Raw genomic sequence first — 15,118 nt, forward strand, 5'->3', positions numbered from 1 at the left:
TAATCTTAAGCTAAGGTAGCCCACTACCTTAGCTTAAGCTAGTAGGCTAGCTTAAGCTAGTAGGTTAGCTTAATCTTAAGCTAAGGTAGCCCACTACCTTAGCTTAAGCTAGTAGGCTAGCTTAAGCTAGTAGGCTAGCTTAAGCTAGTAGGCTAGCTTAAGCTAGCCTACTAGCTTAAGCTAGCCTACTAGCTTAGCTTAACAACCCTCCTGTTGATGCACTGACATTACTTACCTTGTTTTTCAGAGTGGTTGAGCTAACACGGTTCGTTTTAAACGCACCTTGACGTGGAGTTCTCAAAGAATCGTAATTCCTCACTAATGTCCACGCAGGTCAACCTGAGTCCAGTTTGTTAGCCGCCAGCTGTGATTGGTCCGCTCTGCCAAACGCAAACTATAAACTCATCTTTCAGGAATAAATTTGCTCCGCCAGTGAAACGATCAGAGCAACAGAGACGCTTTCAATCCGGATTAAATTAAAACTTTATCTACAAACGAAAAGCAGCAGCTCCTGGCCTGAGATGATGGTAGGACCGTCTGTCCTGAACATCACCAACGTCTAACTGCCTCCATGTTCCAACAGGTTTTACAGATGCCCGTCCAGCAGGGGGCGTCAGACACACTGGGTTTTATTTACAGAAAGGGGGAAGAGGCTGGATCTGCTGCTTCCTGCCGGTTCCCATCAGATCACTTATGTTTTTCCATAGTTTCGTTCTCCCAGGCGGTCTCATCCCACTCTGCAGTGTCTGGATTAATCTGGTTACCATGGCAATGGTGGAGCAGCGGGCGGACGCCATGTTGGCTTGGGTCAGGCGGGCGGCCATGTTTAGCCCGACCAGAACCGGTTCTGTCCAGAGGAAGAGGAGGCAGGATGAAGCTTCAGCAGGAATCAGGTGAAAATGAAAACTTTATTGGTTGAAACACAAAGACAAACTTTACAAAATAAAAGTCAATAATTCCTCATGATTTCTCCCTTTGGCTTGTAGAGGAGGAAAAATATCCAAACACCAATTCATAAAACATAAAAGCAAACCCGACAGACGTCCAGCAGGGCGGCGCCGCTGCAGAGCAGATACACAGAATGATTGAATTCAGCTCCTAGTGAAAGGCTTACGAAGCTCATAAAGCCAGGAGAGAATCAGAGAAAACCCCAAAGCTCTTCACTCCTCCGTTTCCTCCTCATGTCCACTTGGAAACACCGGCCGTCTCTCCACCTCCGTCCGATTCAGTCCATCTTAGACATCTCCAGCTTCGTTTTCTGAGTTTCCTGAAACGGAGAGATCGATTCATTGATCTGGTTCATAGTGGGCGACTTTAACATTCATCCGGGGTGTTAGCCTTCATGCTATCTGTTAGCATTGCCTGCCGTCCTGTAGAGCTGACAGGAGCCCGCACGGTTTGATCGTTGTTAATAACTGGCATCCAAACCTGAGAAAATTTCATGAACAGCAGATCTTGACCAGATAACTTGGACCACCACCAACAGGAGAGCAGAGAAGCTAATCAGAGTCTGCATGGCTAACTCCATATCGTCATCATCAGTAAAATAAACGGCCTGTCCACTAGGAATGAGCAAGATGGAGGCTGCTGGTGTGTAAATAAACCAGGTTACAGGATTAATTCAGAAGAAACCAATATGGAGGACAGACTGATGGAGTCTGCTCCAATCAGGATCAATGACATCATCGATGATTAAACACAGTTTACGCTCCTGCTGACGGATTCATTTCATTTCACAACCCAAAGAAGAGGAGACGACCCGAAGACGACACGAGGACGATCTGAAGACGACACGAAGACGACACGAGGACGATCCGAAGACGACACGAGGACGATCCGAAGACGATCCGAACATGAACCGAAGACGACACAAAGACGACCCAAAGACGATCCGAAGACGACAAGAAGACGACACGAGGACGATCCGAAGACGACACGAGGACGAACCGAAGACGATCCGAACACGAACCGAAGACGACACGAGGACGAACCGAAGACGACACGAGGACGAACCGAAGACGACACGAGGACGAACCGAAGACGACACGAGGACGAACCGAAGACGACACGAGGACGAACCGAAGACGACACGAGGACGATCCGAAGACGAACCGAAGACGACACGAGGACGAACCGAAGACGACACGAGGACGATCCGAAGACGACACGAGGACGATCCGAAGACGAACCGAAGACGACACGAGGACGATCCGAAGACGACACGAGGACGACCCGAAGACGACACGAGGACGATCCGAACACGAACCGAAGACGACACGAGGACGAACCGAAGACGACACGAGGACGATCCGAAGACGACACGAGGACGAACCGAAGACGACACGAGGACGACACGAGGACGAACCGAAGACGATCCGAACACGAACCGAAGACGACACGAGGACGACCCAAAGATGATCCGAAGATGATCAGAACAAGAGAAGACGACCCAAAGACAATCCAAGGACGACACGACGACGACAGAAGGACGACTCAAAGATGATCCGAAGACGATCTGAAGACGATCCGACAAACGATACGAGGACGACCTAAGACGACACGAGGACGACCCGAAGACCGGATCTGAACTGGTCTCTGCCGGATTCACCGGGTCGGTCAGCAGTACTGGGTTCTGGATCTGGTGCTGCTCCTCAGATTATTAATGGCTGCAGCAGCTCAGCCCGTCTGTCATCGCCATGACAGCGAGCGTGATGTAACCATGGCGACCAGTCACCTCTGCTGGGCGTTTGACTCCCCCTGCTGCTTAGATGCAGGACAACACCGAGTGTTTTCTGTGCTTCAGGTAACCATGGTAACCCTCTGGGAGGTCAGAGGTTAAAGTGACTCAACTGAACATTGATCACACTGGAATACCAGAACCAGGAAGTGAAACCAGGAAGTAGGAAGTGAAACCAGGAAGCAGGAACTGACCTCGTCTGAGTCCAGCAGAGGGGGCAGCGCTCTGTGGAAACAAGAGGAGCCAGTTAGCTGGAGGCTAGCTCAATGCTAGCTGGAGGCTAGCTCGATGTTAACTGGAGGCTAGCTCGATGCTAGCTGGAGGCTAGCTCGATGCTAGCTGGAGGCTAGCTCGATGCTAGCTCGATGCTAGCTGGAGGCTAGCTCGATGCTAGCTGGAGGCTAGCTCGATGCTAGCTCGATGTTAGCTGGAGGCTAGCTGAATGCTAGCTGGAGGCTAGCTCGATGCTAGCTAGGCTAGCTCGATGCTAGCTGGAGGCTAGCTCGATGCTAGCTGGAGGCTAGCTCGATGTTAGCTGGATGCTAGCTAGCTAGCTCGATGCTAGCTGGAGGCTAGCTCGATGCTAGCTGGAGGCTAGCTCGATGTTAGCTGGAGGCTAGCTCAATGCTAGCTGGAGGCTAGCTCGATGCTAGCTCGATGCTAGCTGGAGGCTAGCTCGATGCTAGCTGGAGGCTAGCTCGATGCTAGCTGGAGGCTAGCTCGATGCTAGCTGGAGGCTAGCTCGATGCTAGCTGGAGGCTAGCTCGATGCTAGCTCGGTTTGGGTTGCTGAGCGGGATCTGACTCACATGTCGGCCATCGATGACGGGATGTTCTCCTCCACCCACTTCAGATCTTCATCCTGTCCCGACACGTTCACAGCAGAACCGCTTGATTAGCAAACAGCTGAAGCTGATGAGCAGGTGGTGATGAAGGTGATTTACAGAGCTCACCTCTTTGTTGGGTCTGGCTGTCCCGTTGGTCTCGGTCTTCGTCCCCCTCATCTTCATCCCCTCTGAAGGGAAACAAACAGCAAAGCTTCAACATGTCAGAGTTCCTGGACCAGCTGAAGGCGGCGGAGGCATAAATGTGGATCACAACCAAAGTTTGGTCACTTCCTGTTCACTTCCTGTCTGAAACGTTCAGTAATAAATCTGCAGAATCTGGTCTCCATAGCAACAATCCAGAACTACAGAACCAGATGTCTGACCCGGATGGAAACCATAAAAACTGTGACATCATCATTGGAAACACAACGTGACTTCAGCTGGCCGTAATTTCTGCTGCTGGAGCCAGCCAATCAGAGCTCACGCTTTAGACACGCCCACTTCGAGAGAACCTCCACTGAGTCGGTCAACAAGCTCCAACATATCAGAAACACACTAAGCCTCAGCCATCTGCTGCTTTTATAGACATATTATTATGGGATGTGCAGTGATTTCTCATTAAATATTAAACCCAGGGATCCCCTGGATCAGACAGGAAGCAGCTAAAGGTGAAGCTAAAACTTCACAACAAACTGCAGCTTCACTGGAGGCTGGGAGGAAGAGCTGAGGAAGACGAACGATGAAGGTTTCTGACCAAAAGCCTCGTTCATCATGGGCTCCTTCTCCTCCTCATCCTCACTGTCCACGTCCACCAGGGGGCTGAAGGCGTACCTGACACACAGACACAGTCCACGTAAAACCCCAGAACAAAACATGACCCAACCCCAGAACGCCTCTTACATCTGATTATTGGCCGACGGTCGCCATAGGAACATGATGACCAATAGGATGACAGAAAACAGGAAGCGCCAGAAAGCGTCTTGGATCCAGACTTCCCTCCAGTCCTGAACCAGAGGGGGAACGTTAGAGAGGTGAGGACGGACAGACGGGACGGCGGCGTCTCCTTACTTACAGAGCGACACTTGGACATGGTGAAGTTCTTCGCCGTCCAGATGATGAAGATCACTGAAGCTGAAAACAACAGAGCTTTAGAAAGGCAAGGAGAGGAAGAGGAGGAAGAGGAGGAGGCGCTCACGCACCGATGACGGCAAAGATGAGCGTGTTGCTGAAGTGTCTGAAGAGCGAGAGCTTCACCACGTTCCTCCTCAGCTTCAGCAGCTTCATCGTCTGAGCCAGACTCACGAAGATGTGGGGGCAAAGGTCAAGGAAGCTTCATCGAGAAACAGAGACGCTACAGCTAACCTGGAACAAATGCTCCAAGTAGACCTAATACAGACCGCCATCATGGAGGACGCCAACAACATGGAGGACGCCAACATGGAGGACGCCAACATGGAGGACGCCATCATGGAGGACGCCAACATGGAGGACGCCAACATGGAGGACGCCATCATGGAGGACGCCAACATGGAGGACGCCATCATGGAGGACGCCAACATGGAGGACACCAACAACATGGAGGACGCCAACATGGAGGACGCCATCATGGAGGACGCCATCATGGAGGACGCCATCATGGAGGACGCCATCATGGAGGACACCAACATGGCGGACGCCAACAACATGGAGGACGGCATTATGGAGGACGCCAACAACATGGAGGACGCCCTCATGGAGGACGCCATGATGGAGGACACCAACAACATGGAGGACGCCATGATGGAGGACACCAACATGGCGGACGCCAACAACATGGAGGACGCCCTCATGGAGGACGCCATCATGGAGGACGCCATCATGGAGGACGCCATCATGGAGGACGCCAACATGGAGGACACCAACAACATGGAGGACGCCAACATGGAGGACGCCATCATGGAGGACGCCAACATGGAGGACACCAACAACATGGAGGACGCCAACATGGAGGACGCCATCATGGAGGACGCCAACATGGAGGACGCCATCATGGAGGACGCCAACATGGAGGACGCCATTATGGAGGACGCCAACAACATGGAGGACGCCCTCATGGAGGACGCCATGATGGAGGACACCAACATGGCGGACGCCAACAACATGGAGGACGCCATGATGGAGGACACCAACATGGCGGACGCCAACAACATGGAGGACGGCATTATGGAGGACGCCAACAACATGGAGGACGCCCTCATGGAGGACGCCAACAACATGGAGGACGCCATGATGGAGGACACCAACATGGCGGACGCCAACAACATGGAGGACGCCAACAACATGGAGGACGCCCTCATGGAGGACGCCATGATGGAGGACACCAACAACATGGAGGACGCCAACAACATGGAGGACGCCCTCATGGAGGACGCCATGATGGAGGACACCAACATGGCGGACGCCAACAACATGGAGGACGCCCTCATGGAGGACGCCATGATGGAGGACACCAACATGGCGGACGCCAACAACATGGAGGACGCCATGATGGAGGACACCAACAACATGGAGGACGCCATCACAGCTGGGGAACCAGCAGACAGAAGAGGCAGCAAGATTCCCTACAGCTAAAAAGGAAAGGTCCAGTAGCGGATATCCACCAGCAGAGGGCAGAGTCGAGCACAGCCAGAGGAATAGCAGCCAGAAGAACAACATCATCTTCAGCCTGAAGACAAAGGAGGAGGAGATAAATGAGAGAATAAAGGAGGGAAAGGAAGGGAGGATGAGAGAAAATGAGTAGAAAGAAGCTAAATCAGTCGCTGACTGGTTCCCAGAGGCTTTTTCTTCTTCTCGGTTTTCAGATTAGAGCTCTGAACCTGGAGTTCAGTCCAGCCAGACATAACGAATCAAACACCGAAACGAGATTCGATCATGACTGAAGGTTCTGAGGCTGTAAGGATATCCACCAGACAACGCAGGAGTCGGTCAGAGCCAGAACCACGTCACACACTATCAGGCTCCGGTCATCGTTCCCCCGATCCTGCAGAGCACACGGGTTAGACCGGGCCAGAACCGGGCCACAACTGGGCTGGAACAGGTCCAACAGAACCTGGCCAGCGGGCTAGAAGCCGAGCCAACAGGGCTCATCAGAACTCACCGTGTGGACCCGCAGGATTCCCTCGATGATGGAGAAGAGCAGGTAGAGCAGGCCGACGCCGACCACTCTGTGCAGCAGGGCACCCAGCCTGGGCCTGAGAAAGGTCACAGGGTTAAAGGTCATTGTAGCTTAGAAATAAAGAAAATACACACAAATCTGGGAATCATGAAACTTAAAGCATCTGTAACATCAACTCTGGATGCAAAACACTGAGTTTGTTTCTCTTATGTAATTAAAACAGATTTCTGTGAGTGGGCAGAGTGAGGCATCTCACTGCGAAGATCCTCTATGCAGGACAAGAGGAAGTTCAGGAGAGAACCCGGTGGAGCCATCAGCAGGCTTCTCCTTCCTTTTGATCTCTGAGACATGTTAATAAGTACATGCTGTCAGAACCTTGAACCGGCTAGGAAGTGGTTCGTGGTTCTGGGCGACCCATTCTCTCCAGGTCTGGTTCTGTTGTACTGCTGGGATCACTGTTCTCTGATGGCAGCAGCAGCTGGACTCACTTGACAATTCCGTATCCCAGACTGGCGATGATCACCAGAACTCGGGCCAGGGTCCGCTTCACGGCCGAAAGCACCTCAGCAAACACCACCGCCCCCTGGACTGCAGGAGGACACATGACAGCTCAGGAGGTAGAACCAGGAGGAGGAGACGCTGGCTAGCAGGCTACCTGGCTAGCAGGCTACCTGGCTAGCAGGCTACCTGGCTAGCAGGCTACCTGGCTAGCAGGCTACCTGGCTAGCAGGCTACCTGGCTAACAGGCTACCTGGCTAGCAGGCTACCTGGCTAGCAGGCTACCTGGCTAGCAGGCTACCTGGCTAGCAGGCTACCTGGCTAACAGGCTACCTGGCTAACAGGCTACCTGGCTAGCAGGCTACCTGGCTAGCAGGCTACCTGGCTAGCAGGCTACCTGGCTAGCAGGCTAACAGGCTGACATGACACCAGGCTAACAGGCTGACATGATACCTGGCTAAAAGGCTACCTGGCTAACAGGCTGACATGATACCTGGCTAACAGGCTACCTGGCTAACATGACACTAGGCTAACAGGCTACCTGGCTAACAGGCTGACATGACACCAGGCTGACAGGCTACCTGGCTAACAGGCTGACATGATACCTGGCTAACAGGCTACCGGGCTAACAGGCTGACATGACACCAGGCTAACAGGCTACCTGGCTAACATGATACCTGGCTAACAGGCTGACATAATACCTGGCTAACAGGCTGACATAATACCTGGCTAACAGGCTACCAGGCTAACAGGCTGACATGATACCTGGCTAACAGGCTACCTGGCTATCAGGCTAACCTGATACTGGCTAACAGGCTGACATGATACTGGCTAACAGGCTACCAGGCTAACAGGCTGACATGATACCTGGCTAACAGGCTGACATGATACCTGGCTAACAGGCTAAATGGCTAACAGGCTGACATGATACCTGGCTAACAGGCTGACATGATACCTGGCTAACAGGCTGACATGATACCTGGCTAACAGGCTAACAGGCTGACATGATACTGGCTAACAGGCTACCTGGCTAACAGGCTGACATGATACCTGGCTAACAGGCTGACATGATACCTGGCTAACAGGCTAAATGGCTAACAGGCTGACATGATACCTGGCTAACAGGCTAAATGGCTAACAGGCTGACATGATACCTGGCTAACAGGCTGACATGATACCTGGCTAACAGGCTGACATGATACCTGGCTAACAGGCTAACAGGCTGACATGATACTGGCTAACAGGCTACCTGGCTAACAGGCTGACATGATACCTGGCTAACAGGCTACCTGGCTAACAGGCTGACATGATACCTGGCTAACAGGCTAACAGGCTGACATGATACCGGCTAGCAGGCTACCTGATACGCCCTCATAGCTGATGCTCTGGAACTCGGCGTAGTACACGGCTTTCTCCAGCATGCCCAGGAAGACGACGGCGCCGATCCAGAACTGGATCCGCAGCAGGCTCCTCCAGTAGCAGGCGGACAGAACCAACCACAGCACGGTCAGCAGCACATAGCCGATGCACATCACCATGTAGAACTGTAGAGACGCGGACAGTTAGCAGCAGGAGTGACCGGCTCTCCCCTTGCTTCAATGTTCTCCCGTTTTGCCCATTTTGAACACAGCTCCAGGGAAAGCAGCCGTCTGAGGCCAGCCATGTTTACAGCCCAGACAGGAAGTCTGATGACATCATGTTTCAGATCTGAACTCTAAATATGGTTTTAGATTAAAAGATGCTTCAGTCAGATTTGCTTTATTCTGTTCATTCTGTAGAAAAGGTTAAAAATAAAAGATTTAATAAACAGAAAACAAGCTGGGATGTTTTTATCTGCTGCTAAATAAATTAATAATAAATTAATCTTGGGTGCTGCGGTGGTGCAGGGGCAGAGCACCAGCCGCGTATCGAGGCCCTAGTCCTCATGCCGGGGGTTCGATTCCCGGCCTGGCCACATTTGATTACCCGTTTCCTGTCTACCTTCAAATCAAGGCCACTAGAACCAACAAAACCACTATAAACCAAAAAAAGATTTTATACGAGTGTGTGTTTTATACAGAAGAGAGTGTGTGTGTGTGTGTGTGTGTGTGTGTGTGTGTGTGTGTGTGTGTGTGTGTGTGTTGGGGTCTCACCACCATCAGAGGAAACTCAGTGGCTGAGATGAAGCCATGAGGTCCCTTCATGCTGACCTGAACTGGAAACAGAAACAGAACCAGTTCAACCAGGAAGAGACTAAACAGTGTGTGTGTGTGTGTCTGTGTGTGTGTGTGTGTGTGTGTGTGTGTGTCTGTGTGTGTGTGTTCATGTGTAACTATCCAACAGGGACATGCGTGTCATTTTACACTGACCAACAGGGGACTCACCGTTGAAGAGGGGACATTTTGTAGGTCCCCTCTTGGAAATGACCCTGTTTTAGGGTCAGGGGTTGCAGTTAGGACTAAGGTGTGAATTGACTTTTGGTTAGGGTTAGGAAAAGGGTTAGGGTTAGGCTGTAGAAATGAATGGAAGTCAATGGAATGTCCCCTGTTGGATAGTAGCGTACGACTGTGTGTGTATGTGTGTGTGTGTGTGTGTGTGTGTGTGTGTGTGTGTGTGTGTGTGTGTGTGTGTGTGTGTGTGTGTGTGTGTATGTGTGTGTGTGTGTGTGTGTACGTGTGTGTGTGTACATGTGTGTGTGTGTGTGTGTACATGTGTGTGTGTGTGTGTGTACATGTGTGTCTGTGTGTGTGTTCGTGTGTCTGTGTGTGTGTGTGTACATGTGTGTGTGTGTGTGTGTGTACGTGTGTGTGTGTGTGTGTGTGTGTGTGTGTGTGTGTGTGTGTCTGTGTGTGTGTGCGTGTGTGTGTGTGTACGTGTGTGTGTACGTACGTGTGTGTGTGTGTGTGTGTGTGTGTGTGTACGTGTGTGTGTGTGTGTGTACATGTGTGTGTGTGTGCGTGTACGTGTGTGTGTGTGTGTGTGTGTGTGCGTGTGTGTGTGTGTGTACGTGTGTGTATGTGTGTGTGTGTGTGTGTGTGTGTGTGTGTGTACGGACGCTGCAGTCTCCATGGCCCGGTTCCGGTCTTCTGGACCTTGATGATGAACATGTAGGGTCCGTCCTCCCAGGACCGGGCCACGACGTCGAAGTCGCTCTGAGGAACAAACAGGGTCAGCTCCCTGACCTTTCACCCCGCAGCAAGCCCTGACCCGGTTCTGGTGACCCGACTGACCTGATTAGAGGAGCCACCAGCAGCCTGAGAACCAGAGAAGAAGAAGATCAGTCGAGTTCACATGAAGGTTCTGGACCACAGGTCCAAACGGCTCTGATCAGAACCGGACAGAACCGGGCCGTACCTTTGGTTCTGGTTTCTTAGCTTCGCTCCTCTTCCTCCTGGATTTTTCCTTCGAGTCAGAATGGAAAGACAACATTAGAGTTCAGAACCAGAACTGGACCGGCTGACACGGCCGAACCAGAACCACACTCAGCGACGATGCGTTCACTGACCGCAGGTAAAAACCCAACTTGTTGACCTGAACAGGTCCGGTTTCAAACCCAAGGCTAAAGTACTGAGAAATCCAGAACCGGGTCGGGTCCAAACAGCAGCCAGGGTTTCTGCTGCCTCCAGCAGCTCAACCTTTAACCTTTTAAAGGTCGACTCAAGGTCACCGTGAGTTACGTTAAAGGTCACAGTAGAGTCTGTCCGCAGCTCGGGTCGGTTCTGACCCGGCTCGGTTCTGGTCGTGATGCAGAATGATTCTCTGTCCACAGATCCCTGACATCATGTTACTGTTGTAGACAGAAAAACGCAGCAAAGCGTCGTCCAGGCAACGCGTTTCAGCGTCTGCGTCCTCCAGGTCCCGACACCTAAACTAATCAATGATTAATCAATATCTGTGTATCGGCTGCAGACGCATTTTAATTAAATAAGTTCAGGTTTGATTTGGAGTCATTTGCATATTTGGAGGGAAAAAATCTATTTGAGGAATTTAACTTGGAAAGGAAAAACGATGAGAATCAGTTTGTCCCGTTCCTGCGGTGACATCATCAGCGTCCTGCGTTCGGACCCACCTTAGCCGACGATGATGGCGGCGGCGGCTTGTTCTTCAGCGCCACCACCGGGTCGAAAGGCGCGACGCTGAACTGAAACAGCAAGCAAACAGCTTTAGTTGCGCCTCCGACTCGGCGGCTGCTCATCCGGCGGTCCTCACAGTGTCGGGCGTTATCTGGCAGCTGATTGGCTTGTAGGTGTGACTGGCGAAGGCCCCCGCCGCCCCGCCCGCCGCCACGGAGGCCGAGTTGAAGTAGTCCTCTGGATTCAGCTGGCGGAGACACAAACGTCAGCTGAGCCATGAAATCCTACAGAAACACAGGCACTTGAAGGCAACGCGCTGCAGGACGTCACCATGTTCCGGAAACAGCCAATCAGAGCCCAGAGGCGGGTCTTAGCGCTGTCAATCACAACCTCATGTGGCGATGCTCATCCCTTTGCTCTGTGCTACGCTGCAGCTAGCATAGCATAGCATAGCATAGCATAACATAGCATAGCATAGCATAGCATAGCATAGCTAGCCAGATTAAAGCCAGAAAGATTAAAACCAGCAGAATAGTTTCCATTTGGCGGTACCACCAGAACCCAGTGGTACCATCAGAACCCGGCGGTACCACCAGAACCCAGTGGTACCACCAGAACCCAGCGGTACCATCAGAACCCGGCGGTACCACCAGAACCCAGCGGTACCACCAGAACCCAGCGGTACCATCAGAACCCGGCGGTACCACCAGAACCCAGCGGTACCATCAGAACCCGGCGGTACCACCAGAACCCAGTGGTACCACCAGAACCCCACCAGAACCCAGTGGTACCACCAGAACCCAGCGGTACCATCAGAACCCGGCGGTACCACCAGAACCCAGTGGTACCACCAGAACAAAACCCAGTTGTACCATCAGAACCCGGCGGTACCACCAGAACCCAGTGGTACCACCAGAACCCAGTGGTACCACCAGAACCCAGCGGTACCATCAGAACCCGGCGGTACCACCAGAACCCAGTGGTACCATCAGAACCCAGTGGTACCACCAGAACCCGGCGGTACCATCAGAACCCGGCGGTACCATCAGAACCCAGTGGTACCATCAGAACAGAACCCAGTGGTACCACCAGAACCCAGTGGTGCCATCAGAACCCAGTGGTACCACCAGAACCCAGCGGTACCATCAGAACCCAGTGGTACCACCAGAACAGAACCCGGTGGTACCACCAGAACAGAACCCAGTGGTACCATCAGAACAGAACCCAGCGGTACCATCAGAACAGAACCCAGCGGTACCATCAGAACCCAGCGGTACCACCAGAACCCAGTGGTACCACCAGAACAGAACCCGGTGGTACCACCAGAACAGAACCCAGCGGTACCACCAGAACCCAGCGGTACCATCAGAACCCAGCGGTACCATCAGAACCCAGTGGTGCCATCAGAACCCGGCCGCTTACGTTCTTGTTGTAGACCTCGTTGTAGCAGTGGGAGTTCCTCAAGTACCAGGAAACCTCCATGTTGAAGGGCGAGGAGCAGTTCTGAGGAACAGCTGAGACAGACACAGAGGTCAGGGGTCAGAGGTCAGGGGTCAGAGGCCAGGCTGGGTCGGCCCGGTCCGGGTCAGAACTCACCTCGCAGGTGGATGCTGCTGCCATTGAACAGCGTCTTCCTGAAGACGAAGTACTGAGGCTTCTGGTTCTCCTGAAACACAAGAACCAGAGGATGAACCAGCAGCACAGCTACAGCACAACGGCCTAGTCAAAGCCCATACCCAAACCTGACTCAAGTCCCGTCAAGAAAGCTCAAAGATCCAAAGTTCGGTTCCTGTAAATAGAATACGGAAGTTCTGGAGACTGTAACCCGTCCGTGAGTTCCGCTGACGTCACACGTACGATTCTGACTGTTAAAGTCGTTAAATCCTCATTAATCTGCGCGTTTCCATGTTCTGACCACATCTGTTCATGTTCCCAACTCGGTTTAATGACGGACCCAGAATCAACCCCAAGCAGCGGTAGAACCGAACCAGAACCACCTGGAACCGAACCCTCTCTCCTCCTCGGAACCTTTTAGCATCACTAACTTTTAGCTAACAGGAAACTCACACCGCTGACGTCCACCGTCCACTTCCCCGGTTCCGACACGGCCCGGACGAGTCCAGGTCCGGCTGCCAGCAGCAGCAGCAGCACCGCAGAGCAGCAGAACCCAGAGCCGGTCAGACCCGGACCCACAGAACCCGCCATCCGAACCAGCAGGAAGAAGAAGGGACCAACGGAGAGAGGCTCACAACAAGCGGGGCACTTCCGGATTCAAGGTGATGACGACACGTGAGCAACAGGGCGGCGTTCAGGGACCGTGGGACTTTTTAAAACACTTGAGAAGCTTCTAGGAGGTTAAAAGGCAACGTAGACATTTTAAATCGTTTTCTGCTTTGTTGCGTCTCTTCCTGTCATATTATTTCTGTTTTGTTCTCATATTTGTGTGGTGAAAAACTGACATTTTGCTGATTAAATGCCTCCCTCAGCCCCTCAGCATGACTCTGTCTCCACCGTGTTTTTATAAACAAATGGAGGCGCATCTCTGAAAAACAACCTGAACGTTTGGTTGGGATGTTTCATCCTCAGAGTTCATCATCAAACATCACCTGGTCAGAAACGAGGCTCAGACTTTCCGTTTCGATGAAGCTGATAGCCTAGCTAACGTTATCCTGACCCGCTGCTAAACCACAGGACGACAAACTGAACCTCCTACTGCTTTCTCCTACTACTCTGCTCTTATTATTAACTGCAGTTATTGTGTAGATTATGGGCTCAAGCTCTTTGTTCTGTCGGTCATATCAGGTTCAGGGATGCAGCTCCCCTGGAAACGTCTGTCAATGTCGGGGAGGGGGGGCCTGGGGGGGGGGGGGGCTGGGGGGGGGGCCTAGGGGGGGCCTGTTGGGGCCTGGGGGGGCTGGGGGGGGCTGGGGGGGCTTCAGCACCTGCCCCTTTTGCTCCTTGCCCCAAAGTGCCCTTTTGGTCAATTTTATTTAATTTTTTTGTGGTATTATTATTTCCTAAGTCCTCTTCTGACACATAACAACATGTTATAAGATTATTTGTTTTTTGTTGGGTTTTTTGTACAACATCAGATTGTTAAGCTAAACTCAGCAGCTTTTCTCATGGTGACATTAACTATTCAATATTTGCTTTTGTTTATTCCTGCAGTTCAGTTAAAGTTTGCTGCAGCTCTGCTGTCCTGACCGTCTTCATCTCCACTCAGCAAACAGGCAGAACTTTGTTTTATAGATTACAGTCACTAAAATGCTGCATTGAGCCCTAGTTTATATTTTAATAGTGTAATTATGTAAAGACTAAATATGTAAATCAGAGCTAAACCACCAGCTCTGAGTTACATATCCTGCTAAATTGCGGGTTTGAATATTGCAAAACTTCCTATAACACAATAAACCTGTGTAACAGAGTTACAAATGTACTTTTTTAAATTATAATTTCTAATTTCATATTGAGAATTTGTGAATTTGATCTTATTTAGTTATTTTTATTTGTTGTTTCGCCTTTCTGCACTCTGCCTCGTTTGTGTCCCCTGGGCTTCCGTAGCTCGGTTGTTCTGGTCAGCGCTGTTTGTTTTCTGTAGGATGTTGTTTATGTTGAAGTTTTACCACGTGATGTTTATTGCTGTTTGTTAATGTGTTATTTTGCAGTTTTGACCATCATTGTGGGTTTTATAACCAGTTTTATTATAATTTTCTTTTATTTTGGTGCTAATCCCGCCCAGTTCGGCTGAACATTGTTTTTATTCTCACATTGAGTTCAGGGAGTGAAGAGGAGGCAGATTATTGTTTTTACTCTTCTGCTCCAGGTTTGTGTTTTTATTTTAAGTTATTGTT

General features: G+C 51.3%; 1 protein-coding gene across 1 annotated transcript; it reads right to left on the reverse strand.

Annotated features, from left to right (window-relative positions):
* Positions 1-889: 889 nt before the first annotated feature.
* LOC103460033 (transmembrane protein 87A) lies at positions 890-13,538 on the reverse strand. The gene is made up of 21 exons (XM_081614643.1): positions 13,335-13,538; positions 12,864-12,933; positions 12,690-12,781; positions 11,404-11,514; positions 11,264-11,335; positions 10,549-10,596; positions 10,425-10,448; positions 10,250-10,346; positions 9,348-9,409; positions 8,576-8,759; positions 7,206-7,305; positions 6,700-6,793; positions 6,503-6,582; positions 4,763-4,869; positions 4,636-4,694; positions 4,464-4,567; positions 4,318-4,394; positions 3,690-3,751; positions 3,546-3,598; positions 2,932-2,962; positions 890-1,267 (listed from the first exon to the last, which is right to left on the reverse strand). Exons 1-21 carry the CDS (start codon positions 13,470-13,472, stop codon positions 1,226-1,228), a joined length of 1,707 nt encoding a protein of 568 aa, XP_081470769.1. The 5' UTR covers positions 13,473-13,538; the 3' UTR covers positions 890-1,225.
* Between the last annotated feature and the right edge of the window lie 1,580 nt (positions 13,539-15,118).

This window comes from Poecilia reticulata, chromosome 13 (genome assembly GCF_904066995.2).
Source record: "Poecilia reticulata chromosome 13, P_reticulata-male-v2, whole genome shotgun sequence".
NCBI classification, from domain to species: domain Eukaryota; kingdom Metazoa; phylum Chordata; class Actinopteri; order Cyprinodontiformes; family Poeciliidae; genus Poecilia; species Poecilia reticulata.